This window comes from Chrysemys picta, chromosome 15 (assembly GCF_011386835.1).
Source record: "Chrysemys picta bellii isolate R12L10 chromosome 15, ASM1138683v2, whole genome shotgun sequence".
Lineage (NCBI taxonomy): Eukaryota > Metazoa > Chordata > Testudines > Emydidae > Chrysemys > Chrysemys picta.
Window position 1 is genome coordinate 28,019,043 of NC_088805.1, and position 16,964 is coordinate 28,036,006.

A 16,964-nucleotide genomic window follows, 5' to 3' on the forward strand; every position below is an offset into this window, starting at 1 on the left:
GTTCCTCCACATTTGCATTCAGATACCAGCTTCTAGGAGTAGAGAGTGTTTTCCTAATTTGTAGCGGGCCAGGGTCACTGTTGGGAATTGATAACTAGGACCTGCTGATGTTTGTTTCAGAGCTGCAGAGAAACAGCATGTGCTACCAGCTAGAAGTTAGAGATGGACCAGAAAAAGTCTGGATCCAGCCACCCCACAGATATGGGCAAGTCACGTTTGCACTTCATGGCTCAGGTCTCTCTCTGTCGGCAGTCAGGCTGACCTGCTGCAGCTGCACAGGCTGACAGAAGTGATTTATAGTGGAATCAGCACAACATAAACCAAACACCTTTTCTTTTAATATTAATACCTGTCATAATTGTTTATCTCCTCATTGCCATTGAGAGCTGCTTCAGACATCATTTCCACCTTCAACTTTAATTCTTCATTTTTCCTTTGAAGATCCACTATTACTGAATTCAGGAAGTCAATCTGGGAGATTTAGAACAAAGAGTAACATATTTAGAACCAAAAGACATTCCGAAGCCTTAGGATTACACTTGTACAGAAAACATCAGCAAAACTTAGACTGCATTACCAATATGCAGCACAGAAATGGTGGTTGAATGTCACAGAAAGGAGCTGTTCGCTTTTACCATTAAAATAGTCACGCTATGAAAAATACATTAAGGGATGGAGGGCTTTCAAACCAAGAAAATATTTCAAGTATCTCTGAGTTGTGTGAATTCTGACCAGCAACTAACAATGGTTCACCCAACAGCTGGCCAGTCTGAAACACGATGGTGGGTCTCAGCCCAGCTTCCAGTGGATAAGTGACCACATTGCAGAACTATTACCACATCAGGCGTTCCTGCTGACAGCTTCAGCAGAGTCCCAAAGGGCTTGTTCCTAGATCAACCCCTCTCCAGAAGGTGTCTTAAATGTATTGGTAGGGCCAGGGGAGCAGCTCAAGGGAAGCCTCCACTACATAGGCCTGTGCTGTATCTGTTCGGTGGCTAAAACAGAACATCAGTTTCCAGTGTTGTCCCTCAGAATCTGAGGAGAAGACTGAGGCAAGGAACAAATTCACCATTGACAATCCAGGAAAAAAACGTAAACTGGATCAGAACATGGCACTCTGCTCTACATTTGATAATCTCACTGTGCCAGGATGTCTTTGATCACAAACATAATGGAAACATGAATGGTATTTGTTTCTCCATTCTCACCCACCAAAGCACCCAACATGTCCCCATTCACCCCTCCATTAAATGGAACTGTACATTACCTCCTAATTATGTAACAGCGTGAGAGACTAATGCTGTATCTATTAGCGTTCATCTAATCATGGTAATAAACTGAGGATGGGGGACAGCTACGCAGACAATGTTACCATCATTCCTTTAATGCATTTTTATGAAGAAATTTAAAGATTTTGATAAGAATTATGCAGCTTGGCTGCATATAGTGTATCAAAATTTCATCTTTTTCTTTGAACCTGACTTATTAGTGAGGCACCATGGGTATAACAGGTGAATGGGCCCTAAATGGGCAATGGAATAATACAGGGCATGCATTATCTCTGAACTTGGGCCCCCCAAAGGCAGTCTGAACCCCCAGACCAGACTGCAGACATTTACAACATTCTGATAAAAGACCATATGAGTTTTCCCATAGCTGAACAGAAAGCAGCTAAGTGAGCTAAGCAATACACAGCAAATTAATGTAGCGAATAAAAAAGCGTAGAAAGCAGAAACAAACCATATGCTGATTGGAGGAAAATGTTGCCAGCAACGGATGAAAGCAAGGGACACGAAGAGAAAAAAAAACAGAAAAAGAAACCATAGGTTAGAATGTTAATGACACCGCTTCTAATCTATACACACACTATGTTACTAGGAAACAGACTGGTATTCCCCATTCCAGGACTTTAACTTGTAACCAAATAAACATAGAATCATAGAAGATTAGGGTTGGAAGAGATCTCAGGAGATCATCTAGTCCAACCCCGTGCTCTAAGCAGGACCAACACCAACTAAATCATCCCAGCCAGGGCTTTGTCAATCTGGGCCTTAAAAACCTTTAAGGATGGAGATTCCACCACCTCCCTAGGTAAGTTATTCCAGTGCTTCACTACCCTCCTAATGAAATAGTTTTTCCTAATATCCAACCTAGATCTCCCCCACTGCAATTTGAGACCATTGCTCCTTGTTCTGTCATCTGCCACCACTGAGAACAGTTAAGCTCCATCCTCTTTGGAACCCCCCTTCAGGTAGTTGAAGACTGCTATCAAATCCCCCCTCACTCTTCTCTTCTGCAGAACAAGCCCAGTTCCCTCAGCATCTCCTTGTAAGTCATGTGCCTCAGCCCCCTGATCATTTTCGTTGCCCTCCACTGGACTCTCTCCAATTTGTCCACATTCTTTCTGTATTGGGGGGCCCAAAACTGGATGCTCCAGATGTGGCCTCACCAGTGCCGAATAGAGGGGAATAATCACTTCCCTTGATCTGCTGGCAATGCTCCTACTAATGCAGCCCAATATGCTGTTAGCCTTCTTGGCAACAAGGGCACACTGCTGACTCATATCCAGCTTGTCCACTGTAATCCCCAGGTCCTTTTCTGCAGAACTGCTGCTTAGCCAGTCGGTCCCCAGTCTGTACTGGTGCATGGGATTCTTCCATCCTAACTGCAGGACTCTGCACTTGTCCTTGTTGAACCTCATCACATTTCTTTTGGTCCAAACTTCCAATTTGTCTAGGTCACTCTGGACCCTATCCCTACCCTCCAGCATATCTCCCTCTCCCCCCAGCTTAATATCCGCGAACTTGCTGAGGGTGCAATCCATCCCATCATCCAGATCATTAATAAAGATGTTGAACAAAACCGGCCCCAGGACCGACCCCTGGGGCACGCCTCTTGATACCAGCTGCCAACTAGACATCAAGCCATTGATCACTACCCGTTGAGCCCGACAATCTAGCCAGCTTTGTATCCACCTTATAGTCCATTCATCCAATCCATACTTTTTTAACTTCCTGGTAAGAATACTGTGGGAGACCATATCAAAAGCTTTGCTAAAGTTAAGATATATCATGTTCACTGCTTTCCCCATATCCACAGAGCCAGTTATCTCATCATAGAAGGCAATCAGGTTGGTCAGACATGACTTGCCCTTGATGAATCCATGTTGACTGTTCCTGTTCACCTTCCTCTCCTTCAAGTGCTTCAAAATGGTTTCCTTGAGGACCTGCTCCATGATTTTTCCAGGGATTGAGGTGAGGCTGACTGGTTTGTAGTTCCCCAGGTTCTCCTTCTTCCCTTTTTTAAAATATGGGCACTATATTTGCCTTTTTCAATCGTCTGGGACCTCTCCTGATTGCTATGAGTTTTCAAAGATAATGGCCAATGGCTCTGAAATCACACCAGCCAATTTCCTCGCCCCCAAGTTTGAGTGAAATTCTGCAGTTAGGTTAATGAAGCAAAGACCAATGTTTTCAACTGCATGAGCCTGAAGATAGGTACTTGCTTTTCTGAGGTAGCAAGCATCACAATTCTCATTGGATTAAAGGCTTAGCTTTAGCACCTAGGGTTGAAAATTCTGACCTTAGCTTTTAACTGACTCTTTTAATCTGACGTGCCATTAATGTGGCCCATCAGCTTCCTTGATCAACTGGGTGTACTCAATAAGCAACAACCCTTCTGGCAGCTCCTCCCACCCAGGCACCTAGGCATGCCCCTTCCCACCAATTCTTCTCAGCTGGCTGGTCAGTTGCTGTGGCCTGTGACCAGCCAGCTGGTCCGGACTCTCTCTGGGGCCCTCTACTTGCCATAAAGTATCCTGTTCTTCTGCCTCTACCCTCTGGCCCTGGTTCCTCCCTGGCTACACATCCCCAAGGCCACTTCCACAGCTGCCACACACCTCTAGGGTGACCAGGTGTCCGATTTGATAGGGACCGTCCCGATTTTTCGGTCTTTTTCTTACATAGGCTCCTATTACCCCCCACCCCCGTCCCGATTTTTCACACTTGCTGTCTGGTCACTCCATCATCCTCTTCCCTCTGCCAGTCATATTCTTCCTCAGCTACTCAGAGAATCAGGAACAAAGGGGTTACAAAGCAATCCATTACAACCCGATTTAGATAGGATCTAGTAAGCTATCTTTGGGAAGACATTTTACTCAAGCCCAGGCTGGTAAAGGTATGTTATTACTTTAGAGTGTGGATATTTCAGATCCAATACCTGGTTCTCCTCTGCTTTTTCTTCTTGGAGTGGATTAGCAGCAGTGTCACCTTTTAAAGAAAAAAGCAAGATGTAAAAATCCTGCAACCTTATTATGAAACATAATAACAAACCAAAACCATGCAAGTTCTCTACCCTCTGGGATAACCTCATGTCCATATATTTCTAAATCAGTCAGTAGAAGCCATCAATAAAGTGACTTATGTTGATATATCTGACATTTAGCACTGGTATGTTATACAGAAGTACTTTCAATATCATAAATTACATGTTCAAGTGATATACAAGCAGTAACTAACCTTTTCAAATTCCCTATGAGGCAAATATTCTCTCCATTTTACAGATGGAGAAACCAAAGCAGAAACTGTAAGTGACTTGGAAAAAGGTAGAGGGAGTCCACAAAAAATCTGGGACTTGAACTCACAAGGATCCTGGCTCCCAGTCCTGTGCTAAAACCAGGACTGATTTCTTTTCCTGGTGTGACAGAACAGGTTTCCAGGAGTCATAATAGACTTAATTAAGAAATGCTCTTTTGCACAGGAAAAATATACCATTTATAGGGATAGGAATTTTAAATGGATTCACACAGATATTTCAGGACAAATTCATCATTGAGGTAAGTGGGAGCAACTAGTGACATCAATAATGTTACCAGATTTTAAGATTTTAATTTAGTCCCATTTCCTTCATTCAAAGTCTTACACTTGATTATTGAACAATGGTAAAGCCATCACAGTAGAGGAAGTTCGACATATTAAGATCTCTGCTAATGGTCTAGTTTACAGTACGCAATATTGATCGGTTAACAGCAAAGGTACGAAAATGCTCAAGTCGCCCCGAGTGGGAGCACTGATACAGTACATGGACAGTCTGTGTGTTACCTGAGGAGCTAGTGATAGAAGAAGGCTGTTTCTTGTTCTCTTTGAGTTTCTGCTCCAGGTTCTTCACCTTTTGCTCAAGTTTCAACTTATCGGACTCCAGTGACTGAACTACTGACTGCAAGGTTTTTGCAGAGGCATTTTCTCCACGGAGCACTGTGATCTGCAATAATTAATTGGGAGTGCTTAGGCAGTTTGGAGTAAAACCAAAAGCAATGAGGGAATGTTATTATAGTAGAATAAATGCTAGATTACCACCAAAAAGATAAGCCAGTAAACATATGACAAACACAAAAAACAATGTTTAAAGCCTACTTTGATTTGAAAAAAAGTAAAGACAGAAATAGCAACAAGCTCTTCAAAAGTGAGTGTTCAAAGCAGGATTTTATATCCCTATTTAGACACCTACGTAAACAAGTGGCCTAATTTTCAGAGGTGCTGAGAGCACCCACAACTCCTAAGGAAGCCAATGGATGCTGAACGCCTCTGAATATCAGCCACCTATTTGGACACCGAAGGAATGATTTAGAAGCTCAACTTTAGGGAGCAGTTTTGGAAAAATCTGGATGTTCCAGAATTCATTAATAAAACGTTTTAAAGAAGCCAATGACACCTTACAGTTTGACTACTATGGTTCTAAAAAGATACCTCATTTCTGAGTTTTTCCAGTTCTTCATCTTTCTCTGTGATCAAGGCACTAGTAACACTGATGGATTTCTGTAAAGAAGCTCTCTCTTCATCTATTTCTTTTTTTAATACGGATTCTCTAAAAGAAAGTTAAAGAGTTCCAGAAATCATCTGAAGAGTTGTTCAGTTAACATTGCTTAAATCAACCAAGAAAATTAGGTTTCATAGTTAATTTAAAATATTAGACTATCATTAGAAAATTTTCTTAAAAGCATGTTCCGGTTCGATATTTCTCTGAGATTTTATATTTGCAAAATCATTTTGGATTTTACTACTGTGGAAACAAAGTAAAAAGTTTACCTACGTAGATACATGCCAGAATCTGCATATCATCGCATCCATTTGAATTTAAAGAAAAAAGTTAATAGATTGGGAAGATATAGAATCAAAAAAAGGGTTGCACAGAATGATCCACAAAAACCTAACTTCAGAGTTGTGTTATTTCTTGGAATAACTATTAACAAGCAACAAAAAGTACATGCAAAGCTCATTATACAATTGTCATGCAAAGCATGGATGATGGTGGAAATATCAGCTGGTCCTCACTTATTTCAGTAATGTCATGTTCTCCATAGAGATATATTTTGAGAACTATTGGGCCTTAACAATAGCTACTGTCTTAGCAGAAGTCCATTCAGAATTTGTTCTTTTACTACACGGAAGTAGACTTTTTAAACCCCAACATGCACAGTTCATAAATGAGTAGGCTGTCTGAAAAACACTCCATTCCTATTTGTTTTCATGCGTTGAGTAAATGACTTAAAAAGTAGTCCAATGGGTTAACAGGTGGTGCAAAATGATACCACCGGGGCACTATATTTAACATTAACCCCACAGTGGTGAGGTCTCAGAGCATCACCGATTGAGCATGTGGATTGAGCATTGAGGAAATAGTTTATCTTCTCAATAGCAAGGGAAAAGAGTGCCAATAATAGCAGACCAGAACAGGAATAACATCCCAAAATGTTAAGGGATATGATAAAGTCTTGTATCTTAATATTCATAAGTGTCCCAATGAGTTCATGTACCCACATAATGAGAACTTGTGCTCTGAGGGCTACTGCTGCAAAAATACCTTTTAGTTTTGAAAGTCACAGAGTTGCATGACCAACCATGATTTTAAAAACTGAGTGCTCAGAGTTAAGACTCTTACACCCAACATTTAAGCACCTAGAAAAGTGGCCTGATTTTCAAAAGCATGGATGCTCCATCAGTTTCCACTGATCCCCTTCAACAGGAACTGCCAGGAGCACCATGTTTTTGAAAATCAGACCACTTTTCTAGGTATCTAAATATGGAATTAGGAGCCTAACATTAGGCACCTCCATTTTGAAAATCATGGCCATCTTTTTCGAGTTCTTAACTGTCTTTTTTATTTATACACTTCTGAGAAAACTGACCACCTAATTTAGCTGGAGGAGTACTTAAGTTTCAATCATGAAGGAGCAGATTCTTCAAGAAGATTGAATGTCAATGATTGTCAGCCAAATAATCAAATGAAACTAAAATCTATTAAGACTATCCAAGTGATCAATATTACAGTATGTCCTTACAGAACAATGCACACTAGATATAGGATAACTGATAGGCCCAAGTTGGAGATTTTTAATATCCATGATATCTACAGTTAGTGAGACCCATGATATCCAGCCCATGACATACAATACTGTCAGTGACTCAGGATTAATAGAAAACTCAAGCAACAATGACAGTACAAGTAATTCTTTCATTGTTAAGATTATGCTTATACTCATGAATGGAAGTAATAAGTGGAGAATCTGGGGTTTATGGAGAGTGATGTACACACCTCACAACATTCAGGTTCCTGTTTTTACAATCAAAGTAAATATCATGGAAACACAAAATTGAAGTGTTGAGTAAAGAATCTCTCCTACTAATACAAACCTAGGCTTTCATTAACAAAAAGCATTTAATGAGTCTCCCCTCAAGTGCTTTCACTGGCACTGATTCAGCAAAGCACTTAAGCCTGTGCTTAACTTTAAGCATGAGAGCAATGTCATGGGTTTTCAATGGGATTACTCACTGCTCTAAATTAAACACATGCTTAAATGCTTTGCTGAACTGGGGACGCAGTGCAGAGTGGTGAGACCGGATAGACAAAGCAAGGTCTGCAGAGAAACCCCCACTGTTTTTTGGGAGTAACAGGAGGGGGTTGATGACACATTGCACGGATCTCCCCCCCCCAACCATAGAGCCCAGACCACACAGTACACTTGGAAGAAGGGAAAATATGTTGTGGAGTTACTGCTCCCAAACCCTTCACGTACAGGGACCCAGTACTCTGGGGTTTGTCTTCCCTCAGAAGGCAGCGGTGGAAGATGGGAGCCCTCGGGAACTTGAATCAAAATATTGTCCAACATTTCAACTTTGTCAAATCTTTATCTCAAAGCATCACACAAGTGTTTTGTACAAAAATCAGTAAAGGACGGATAGCTGACCATTTTTTAATATTGGTAAAAGGGGGAAGATACAATGTGGGCACTGGGGAGGTCTGATACGTAAAGGAGGGCAAATTACACTGTACTTAGAGGGGGAGAGATTGCATGCATTTATAAGTACTCTATGTGTGTGTATAACTCTCTATATTATACAAACACAAAGGAGAAAGAAGAGGGGAGCAGAATGAAGGAGAGAGAACAAGAGGAGGAGAGAAAGATGCTTTTCATGTACCATTGCCTTATCATTTAGAGGGCAGTGTCTTTAGGAAGAAAATCTTGAAGTGTCATGGACCCACTCAGGTATTCTAAAAAGTGCAAAAAGGAAAAACCTACAAATACTGTAGGTGTGTTGCTTTAAGCAGTGTTTTCACTTAGATCTGAATCACATTCACCTATCAGTATCACCAGATAATCCACTCATCTGATATTCTAATCTTCAATATCATCTGCAGTATGAGGTAGTATTAGGGTGAGTTAAACTTGAAGGATGCATGTTGAGTTGGAATTAGCTTTATATAATGACTTGCAAGAGAAAGCAGCTGGAAAATACTCATGATCATCTGGTAATAAGATGGGTGCTGTTATTCAAAATTAATCTCTTCATACCATAAATGTCTATTTACTAACAAGTCTCAAATAGTTTAGGTAGCACATAGATGTTGGATTGTATTAGTTTTACACAACAATTCCAAGTGCCGTAAAGAAAACACCTGTATAAGAAGTTAAATTACACTCTGTGCAGAGTATATAAAAGTCATGTGAGATATGGATTCCTTTTCACATCAAAGTACCCAGATTCTTCCCTTACTACAAAAATAAGAAATTCCAATAATGAAGCAAGTACCTTAAAGTGTTACTGGGCAAGCTTTAAAAATGCAAGATAATAAGAACCACATGTTAGAAACATGAGAGAGAAATGCAAAATACAGTAAAGAAGAACTAAATTTGCACTGACTTTTTTGTTGTAAAAAATAGAAATATATATACTGCTGAGTATTTTACAAAACAAAAGCAAGACACTGAGGGACAAAGGCAGCCAAAAAATATGTACAACAACTTTACTTAAAAAAAAATTATTTATTGTAACGTGGATAGACTTTCTTGAGTCTTACCATTAAAGACACACAGATATAGCAAAGGAAGCAAGGGTAGGAAAGGGAAGAGAGAGGAGTGAAATGAGTATTGATAAATAGCGCAAGCTCAAAGACAGTAAGACAGTTAGCAATCCACAATGAATCTAATGAGCTGAAGAAACAGAGAATCCTCTCTTAGTTTCAGATTCATAAATATCAACCATTTGTCATTCCTGACTGAAATATTTCATAGACAGTCCATTGATACTAAAAGGAATTCCTGTGGGTGAAGGAAGGTGGGGAAGCTGCTGCTAGCTGGACATTTGGCCAAATTAAAATAAAAGATGTCTCAGCTTCTGCATCCTGAAAGTCTAAGGAAGGCAGGGGGGAAAAACATCAACTGACACCATTTTTAGTGGGTGGGGGTGGGAATATGGATGAGGAAAGAGACATTTTATTTAATTAGGCATGGTTAGCCTAACTCCTATAGTTTTTAGCATAAAATTAATGTCACGTTCCAGCAAATTTTAGCATCAGTGGCTGTTAGCCTGTTTGAATCAGGCTGACTTGTTCTAGTGCAGGGATTCTCAAACTGGGGATCGGGACCCCTCAGGGGGTCGCAAGGTTATTACGGGGGGAGGGGGGGGGTGTCACAAGCTGTCAGCCTCCACCCCAACCCTGCTTTCCCTCCAGCATTTATAATATTGTTAAATATATAAAAAAGTGTTTTTAATTTATAAGGGGAGTCGCACACAGAGGCTTGCTATGTGAAAGGGGTCACCAGTACAAAAGTTTGAGAACCACTGTTCTAGTGCTTATTTTGGCCTTCATATCACAGCCTATTTCATAAAACAGAATAATCATGTTTGTCAAATATGCCATTAAAACACTGGTGTTGCATGTAGACTTTTAGGACAAGTGACTGAAGGTATGTAAGGATGGACAGATCCGGCAATCATTGTACAAGTGTCAGTGTTTATCTCTGGCAGCTGCCATACAGAGAGTATCCACAAATGTAAAAACGCATCATTAAATGTCTATCTGAGGGGAATGATTTATTTTTTACTGTATTGGACGTAATGATATTGTCCTTGCTTGTGAAACTTTGCAAAGAGAGTCTAAATGTACCTGTAGCTTTAAATAGTTACATTTTATGGTTCCTGGTTGAGGTCAAGCTCAAAGAAGCCAACACACCCTACACACCTTCTCATTTCTTCTATATCACAAATTCTGGAGCAGATCCCCAGCTGGGGTAAACTGTCACAGTTTGATTGACTTCTGCTGAGCTATGACAATTTACACTAGCTGAGGGTCTGCCCCCTCTATATTTTCAGGTTCTCTCTTCTCATTCCCACCCCTTTATTAAAAAACATACTTAAACGAGAGTATGTATCTAGATCGGGGGTTCTCAAACTTCATTGCACTGCGACCCCTTCTGACAACAAAAATTACTACACAACCCCAGGAGGGGGGACCGAAGCCTGAGTCTGCCTGATTCCCACTGCCCCAGGACGGGGAGCCAGAGCCAAAGCCCGAGCCCCACTGCCCTGGGCGGGGAAGGGGTCAAAGCCGAAGTCCAAGGGCTTCAGTCCCAACCAGGGGGCCTGTAACCGGAGCCCCGCCGCCCAGCGCTGAATCCATCAGGCTTCGGCCCTGAGCCCCACCAAGTCCAAGTCAACCCTGGCAACTCCATTAAAATGGGATCGCGACCCACTTTGGGGTCCCGACTGACAGTTTGAGAACTGCTGCTCTAGATACTGGGTGATTCTAGTAACAGGATGAGTTAAGGTCTCAGTGTTCTATGATACTCTATGATCTTACATCTGTGCATTATTATAATGATCAGATCCATAGCTTTTACTTGTGTAATATACCATGTACATACTGTTCTTTGGAAAAGTGCAAAATGTAATAGAGCATGGCACATCCAAAGGAAATCAAGTTGTTAGGGAACAAAAATGGGGTCAACACATTAAACGGATAACTAAGAACCTTTGCATGAATATTAAGATGACATCTGATACCTGCCACTAAAATTACCAAAAAAATATATGTAATTTTACTGTTTTATTTGATCGAGTTCAGCTTAATGATCCCTTTATTAGCCAGAGGAATCAGTTTTGTGAAGAGCAGGATCCTTCCCCAAGCATCATATAATTTCTCCAAGACAAATCTACAGTTTTTCCTACATACAGCTCACACGATGGTACCTGTCCAACTGAGCTTTCCAGTTTTCCTTTACAAACACTACATTAAGTGGGACCAGAGTAAAGTTTGTACTTTGGGACCATTCACTGGAGGATATGGTTTCCAATGGAGGAGTCCCAGCAACCCAGAACAATTTCTTAGTATGTAAAAACAGTGCTGAAAGAAGTGGGGGTTGCCTTAGGTGCATTTGTCAGATGTGTAAGCGATCTAATACTCCAGGAAAGACTAAAAATATCACTAAACTATTTGGTTACTGAAATTAGGAGAATTTAGCATCAGTAAAAAGGTAGAAGACAGTTAATTGAATAACAGAAGCTGGTAAATACTAGATTAAGTTCTGCTGAATGTGTCCTAATATTAAGCCAGTTACATTTTCACCCAACTTTTAGTGTGGAAAATAGTAAAAATATTGTTTGCATGTATTTTTAGTATTCCATATGCAACATTATTTCAATGCCAAATTGTGCAACGGTCCCAGTACATTTCACTACTGGAGGTTAGGAAGAAAGAACCACATTTTTCTGTACTACTAGCTTTGTATTACATTTTGTTATATTTTCCATAGAACTGTATACTTGAACACACACACACACCTGGGAAAGCTTACCTCTTTTTCATCTCTAACAACTGGTTATTAAGTACAGATCTTTCCTCTTCCAGCTAAAACACAAACATCAAAAGCAAGCATTTAGTGAATACACCAAGAATCAAATGGTTTGTTCAATTTAACATATCTTAGTTTCCCCACATTTGCAAAGGCTACTGAAGCATGGAACATTTTTGGCAAAGTAATTAGTTTTCTCCAGGGTCAACATAAATGTAATCACAGATTGTTCAATGAACCAGGATGTTCGCTAGCACTTGTAGGTATAACCAGGACACACTGCACAGAAAACTGCCTCTACAGGTTCCAGTGGCCTGGGTCAATGAGTGCAAATAGGCTCAATTAGTTTGCCAGAGTTCAGGCACCTTGATACCAATACATCATCTACTCCACCAATGATGGGTGATATAAACTGGCAACCCATCATCCAAACATAGTATCAGGAAAAATTGTTAACATAAAGCAATGATCAACAGAGAAGGTACATGGATTAAATGAGACCTTATTAGAAAGATAGCAAGTAGGTCACTTTCAGGCTGATGTAATTCTTCATCATTTCAGTGAATCCTTGTTTTATATCAAATAATCATTATCCAATGTGCAGCGCAGACCAGATGTGGAATACCATCAAATTAAATTACTCCTGGGAACGCCAGTGGCACATAAGGGTGTCCAAAGAGATTGTGCACATTGGGCTTCCAGAGCAAAGTAAATTATAGTGGGAGTGAAGGTCTGTCTGTCATCCTCAGGTCTGAGGATAAGTTCGGGTCACAAGGATGTTCATTTTCATTGCCCATCCTCTAGTACTGTAAGGCTTCCTGTTTTAGGACTGGTTGTTCTCTTATTGCTGGGGTACAACGTTACATGACTTTGCTTATGTATTCATTTGAACAGCAGTGGAACCGAGAGAGAACTAAGGCTACTGAATTATCTAAAGACTCAGACGATAACAAAATCTCCTTCTATAGGAGACTGATCATATGGAAGAGCCAGCAGCTGTGCAAGACCCTGCTAAATGACCTCAATAGCAGGGAGCTTTGGATTATATGCCATCATATTCCTGCAAGCACGTCGGAAGTCAAAAATAGCAATTTCACTGACAGAACAAAGCACACCCCTGCTTCTGAGGATTTGTTGTCTGCCTCCTACACACAAGCAGGCTATATTACCTCCTTGAATTCTGTGCTTCTGTAGAAGCCAGTGGGGAAGTGGTGAAATTCTGAAGGGAGAAGGGTTTAATTTAGAAGTCCTGAAAGAAATGGTGTCCTTAAAAAGATACATATTTAACCAGGTATCACATAGGGAGGGGACCACGTACATGAGTATCACATAGAATCCACCTCCCCCCACTGTCCTCCTATGTCCAGAATCTCAGCTCTCTCTAAGACCACCATTCACCCAGCTAGTCACTTTTCTCCGAGATATTTTTAAAAATCCCTTGCCCTCTTCTGTATCCTTCCCTCATCCTCAGATAAGACACTTGTGGATCACACCCCTTTGGCTGCCTTTTCTTGAAGTAATCAACCTGCTTTCCTTCATCAGTAGGCATCGTTTGCAGCTCCCAACAGGCTACCTGTGCAGCATTAACCTGGCACCAACAAGCAACACAGTCCAGCATCCAGTTGCTTGGGTTCCCTCTGGGACGGTCTAATTTTTCAGTGCTTAACTCCTTTTGCTCTCTACTCTCTTCAGACTTTGAAAATCCCTGCATGCCACCTTGCCACCAGCCATGGTCATAATGCCCCCAAAACGTGCACCCTTTCCCCAAGTCACACTGCCACCTTGCTGTCAGCTCAGCTGCTTTTTGAACAGTTCCATGGGTGCAGAAGTTCCCCTTGCTCCTGTCTAGCTTTGCAAATCCCACAGCATTTACGACAGGATGGAAACAGAAAAGAAAACATCAATGAAGTTGTGGGTTTCAAATCAAGAAGGGAACTTAGGCCTCCCTTTTCGTTACCTGCCTGGGGGTGGTGAGCCAACGCGGTCTGCTGTATGGACCAAGTCACAAGGAGCAGCTTGTTGGTAGAATGGGAGACAGAACGATTATTGTGGAGAATATTAGGGTATGTTTTAGGTTTATATTATTTTAGGTATGAAGTGTGTGAAAGGTAAAATATGTGGGAGGAAGTGAGATAGGAGTATGACTCTTAGGGACTCTGCGAGGGCCCATTGTGTTGCCAGCATCACCCTGGAATCTTCGTTTGAAAGTCAGCAGTTGGAGGAGGACTGTCGGGAAGGCGAGTGTGGACACTCACCAGTGGGAGGCGGTGTTGTCTGGGCTTGCTGAAGTTGCCAAGAAGGGTCTCTCCTGGAACTTGTCCATCAGGGCTGACAGATCCAGAATGCCAAGAAGGCAGTCGTGAGACCATACAGGGAGCACACTGGAGTCCATGGCTTACAAACAGGAAGCCTGAACTGAAGTATGAAATAAGACTTTCTGGGGCTTGAAAAGGACAGTGGGCACATCCAGCTGTTCAATACAGAGTTCAAGCAGAGATTTTAATTGTAAATAATACATTACAACTTTGTTAATTCAGTCTGGAGTGGAGCTGTGGGGACTGGGGTTGTCTGCAGTGGCCTTCGAGGAGCATCTACCATCTCTGTCAGGGACTTCCCGCTCCTGGGGACAGTGTTCTTGTAATAAGGAAGCAGAGGAAGGGGTGCCCTGAGGTAAAATTTCCAAATGAGAAGCTTGATGGTGGCGGCAGGTGTCGGAGGCCAGGGTCATGACAGATGCCCTTTCTTCCTCCCACTCAGAGATCATTCTCTTTCCAATAAACTGCTCCACTGCACATTTTTAAGAAGTCGGTCTCAAGCAGACACCACCTACCTTACTGAGCAGGGTTAGAGAAGGGTAGATAAGTTGAGCTAACAGATCTTTCCACAATCTCTCCATTTAAGTTAAAACTCATGTGTTGGTCTGAAGCCTGAGAACACCAACATAAAAACATTGCAAGCCAGAAAAGCTCCCCAAGCTCAGTATTTATCTGACTGGAATTCTTTAGCTAATTACAAATAGCTAATTATTTATGGATCAATATAGATGAAACCCCCTCAGTGTCTGCAGCATAAGCCACTTTAACCTTTAGATGTCAGGATAAATCATTCATGACACTGTATTCATTAATTTTGCAAAATGTGTCATGTGTCCACAGATTCACTAACCCAGTTGACTAACACTCTTGCTAGAATTTATATGGTTACCATAGTGACTGCTCAAAATACTTGCAACATATGCTTGATACCTCTCTTACTGTATTTTAAAAGGCCCAAAAAAATCAAAGAGCAAAAAATTGCTACATTTTGGTTCTTTCCTTATTTTTCTAATAATATCCACTGTACAAAGAGGCAGACTGGGTCTATGGCCAACTCTACGTGAAACCTGTTTCTCCTGGTTAAGATGGAATTTTACTTTGTACTCTAAAGTGTCCCCAATGTAGCAATGTTCTATATTAAAATTCCTTCTCCATGGATTCACCTTACAATGTTACTCACTCTGAGGGCATTCCTACACCTTCTACTTGGGCCCCATATGGACTGAAAGGATAGGAGGTCTAATCCTGACATGCTCATTCAATTAACAACATTCTCACTCCAAGCTGAGCAGCAACCAGCCCCTTACAGGGGCTCTGCAGCAGTTTCTCTATTACCTCCATAGAGAGAAATGCAGAGACTTGCACTATGAAATCCTGAAAGGAGATCTACATGCTAGCATCACTGTCCCAGTAATGGTACATTTACCCAAGTGATAGTAAAAAGGAGAAGGTGATGGGATTCGGTGGGACGGTGTTAGCACAGGGCAGAGTTTCGTGAGCTAGGATCCTCACAGAAGGCAAGTTGACTTCACAGCCATTTCATTATGAGAATCAGAGCTATGAGGAGAACGTAATTAGACACAGCTGAGAGGTGCTCAGGAGTGGCGTGCAAAGGGAAGGATATTGGTCCTTTTATCTCACTGGAGGCTCGCTATTAGTTTATGAACCTCTAGACTTCATTCTAAGCAGCCAAGCTCCATCCGAAGCAAGCAACAGATAAAAGTTTTGCTAAGCAGAGGTCTTGCACATTACACAACCCTGAGCTAACCAAAACTGAGCTGAGAGGAGCTGCATTAAACAGTTACGTGGCACTACAATCTGCATTTTCCATGGCACCAATTCACATTTGCTCCTTTGTACCACAGCAGGATTATCCCTGAGGTCATTTCTCCAGTATTCTAATAGGCACTGTGAATTACGTGGTTTGCAGCAATGTGGACTGACTAGCAGATGGCACAAACCCAGCAGGCAGCATTTCAGTGTTTCAAGGGCTCAGATTATTACTAAGATTCCTTCCTCACCAAGGAGAATTTCGTATGATATGAATAGCTACAGTTAGCATTTAAGCTGTTTCCCCTCCAAGCCCTTGGAAGACTCCTTGATACTAGACTCTTGGGGCAAATCCTGCCCTCCACTCATGGGAAGAGAGCCCTGGATGCAATGGAACTGGTAAATTTACACTGTGCAGGATGGCAGGATTAGACGAGCCTGGCAGGAGGTCCGCTCCTCTGCAAAACAACAAAGCACAGCTCCACAAGGGCTTCTGGCTGCCAAAGAGCATGTGTGTTTGTGGGGGAACTGGGAGTGGGGCAGGCTGGGGACAGCCAAGGCTGGCAGATCTATAACTAGGTGATCCAGACAGCTATTATCCCCCTGGGAAGACAGTCCAGGAGCTGCATGGGCTACTGCAGTGTTCTCCCTCGGACCTCCCAAAGCCTGGTTACTTGGACCAGGCACTGAAGACCAGGTTTGATTCAATGGATGGCCCTGCAGCCGAGGAAGCCTTTTCCAGTTGTGGTTGG

At 41.8% G+C, this 16,964-nt stretch overlaps 1 protein-coding gene across 9 annotated transcripts in view; it reads right to left on the reverse strand.

Moving 5' to 3' along the window:
- Positions 1-16,964, reverse strand: part of CLIP1 (CAP-Gly domain containing linker protein 1) — a 115,257-nt gene that overhangs the window by 2,278 nt on the left and 96,015 nt on the right. For 5 of the 9 annotated variants that reach the window (XM_042852467.2, XM_024101406.3, XM_024101408.3 and 2 more), the window contains 5 exons: positions 12,131-12,183; positions 5,745-5,862; positions 5,100-5,259; positions 4,219-4,268; positions 350-471 (listed from right to left, as the gene is read on the reverse strand). In XM_042852467.2, coding sequence (XP_042708401.2) covers positions 350-471; positions 4,219-4,268; positions 5,100-5,259; positions 5,745-5,862; positions 12,131-12,183 — 503 coding nt within the window. Of the gene's footprint in view, positions 1-349; positions 472-1,740; positions 1,747-4,218; positions 4,269-5,099; positions 5,260-5,744; positions 5,863-9,086; positions 9,108-12,130; positions 12,184-16,964 lie in introns of those variants that run through there. The other 4 variants (XM_042852463.2, XM_008163572.4, XR_010592818.1 and 1 more) reach the window with 4 other exon arrangements.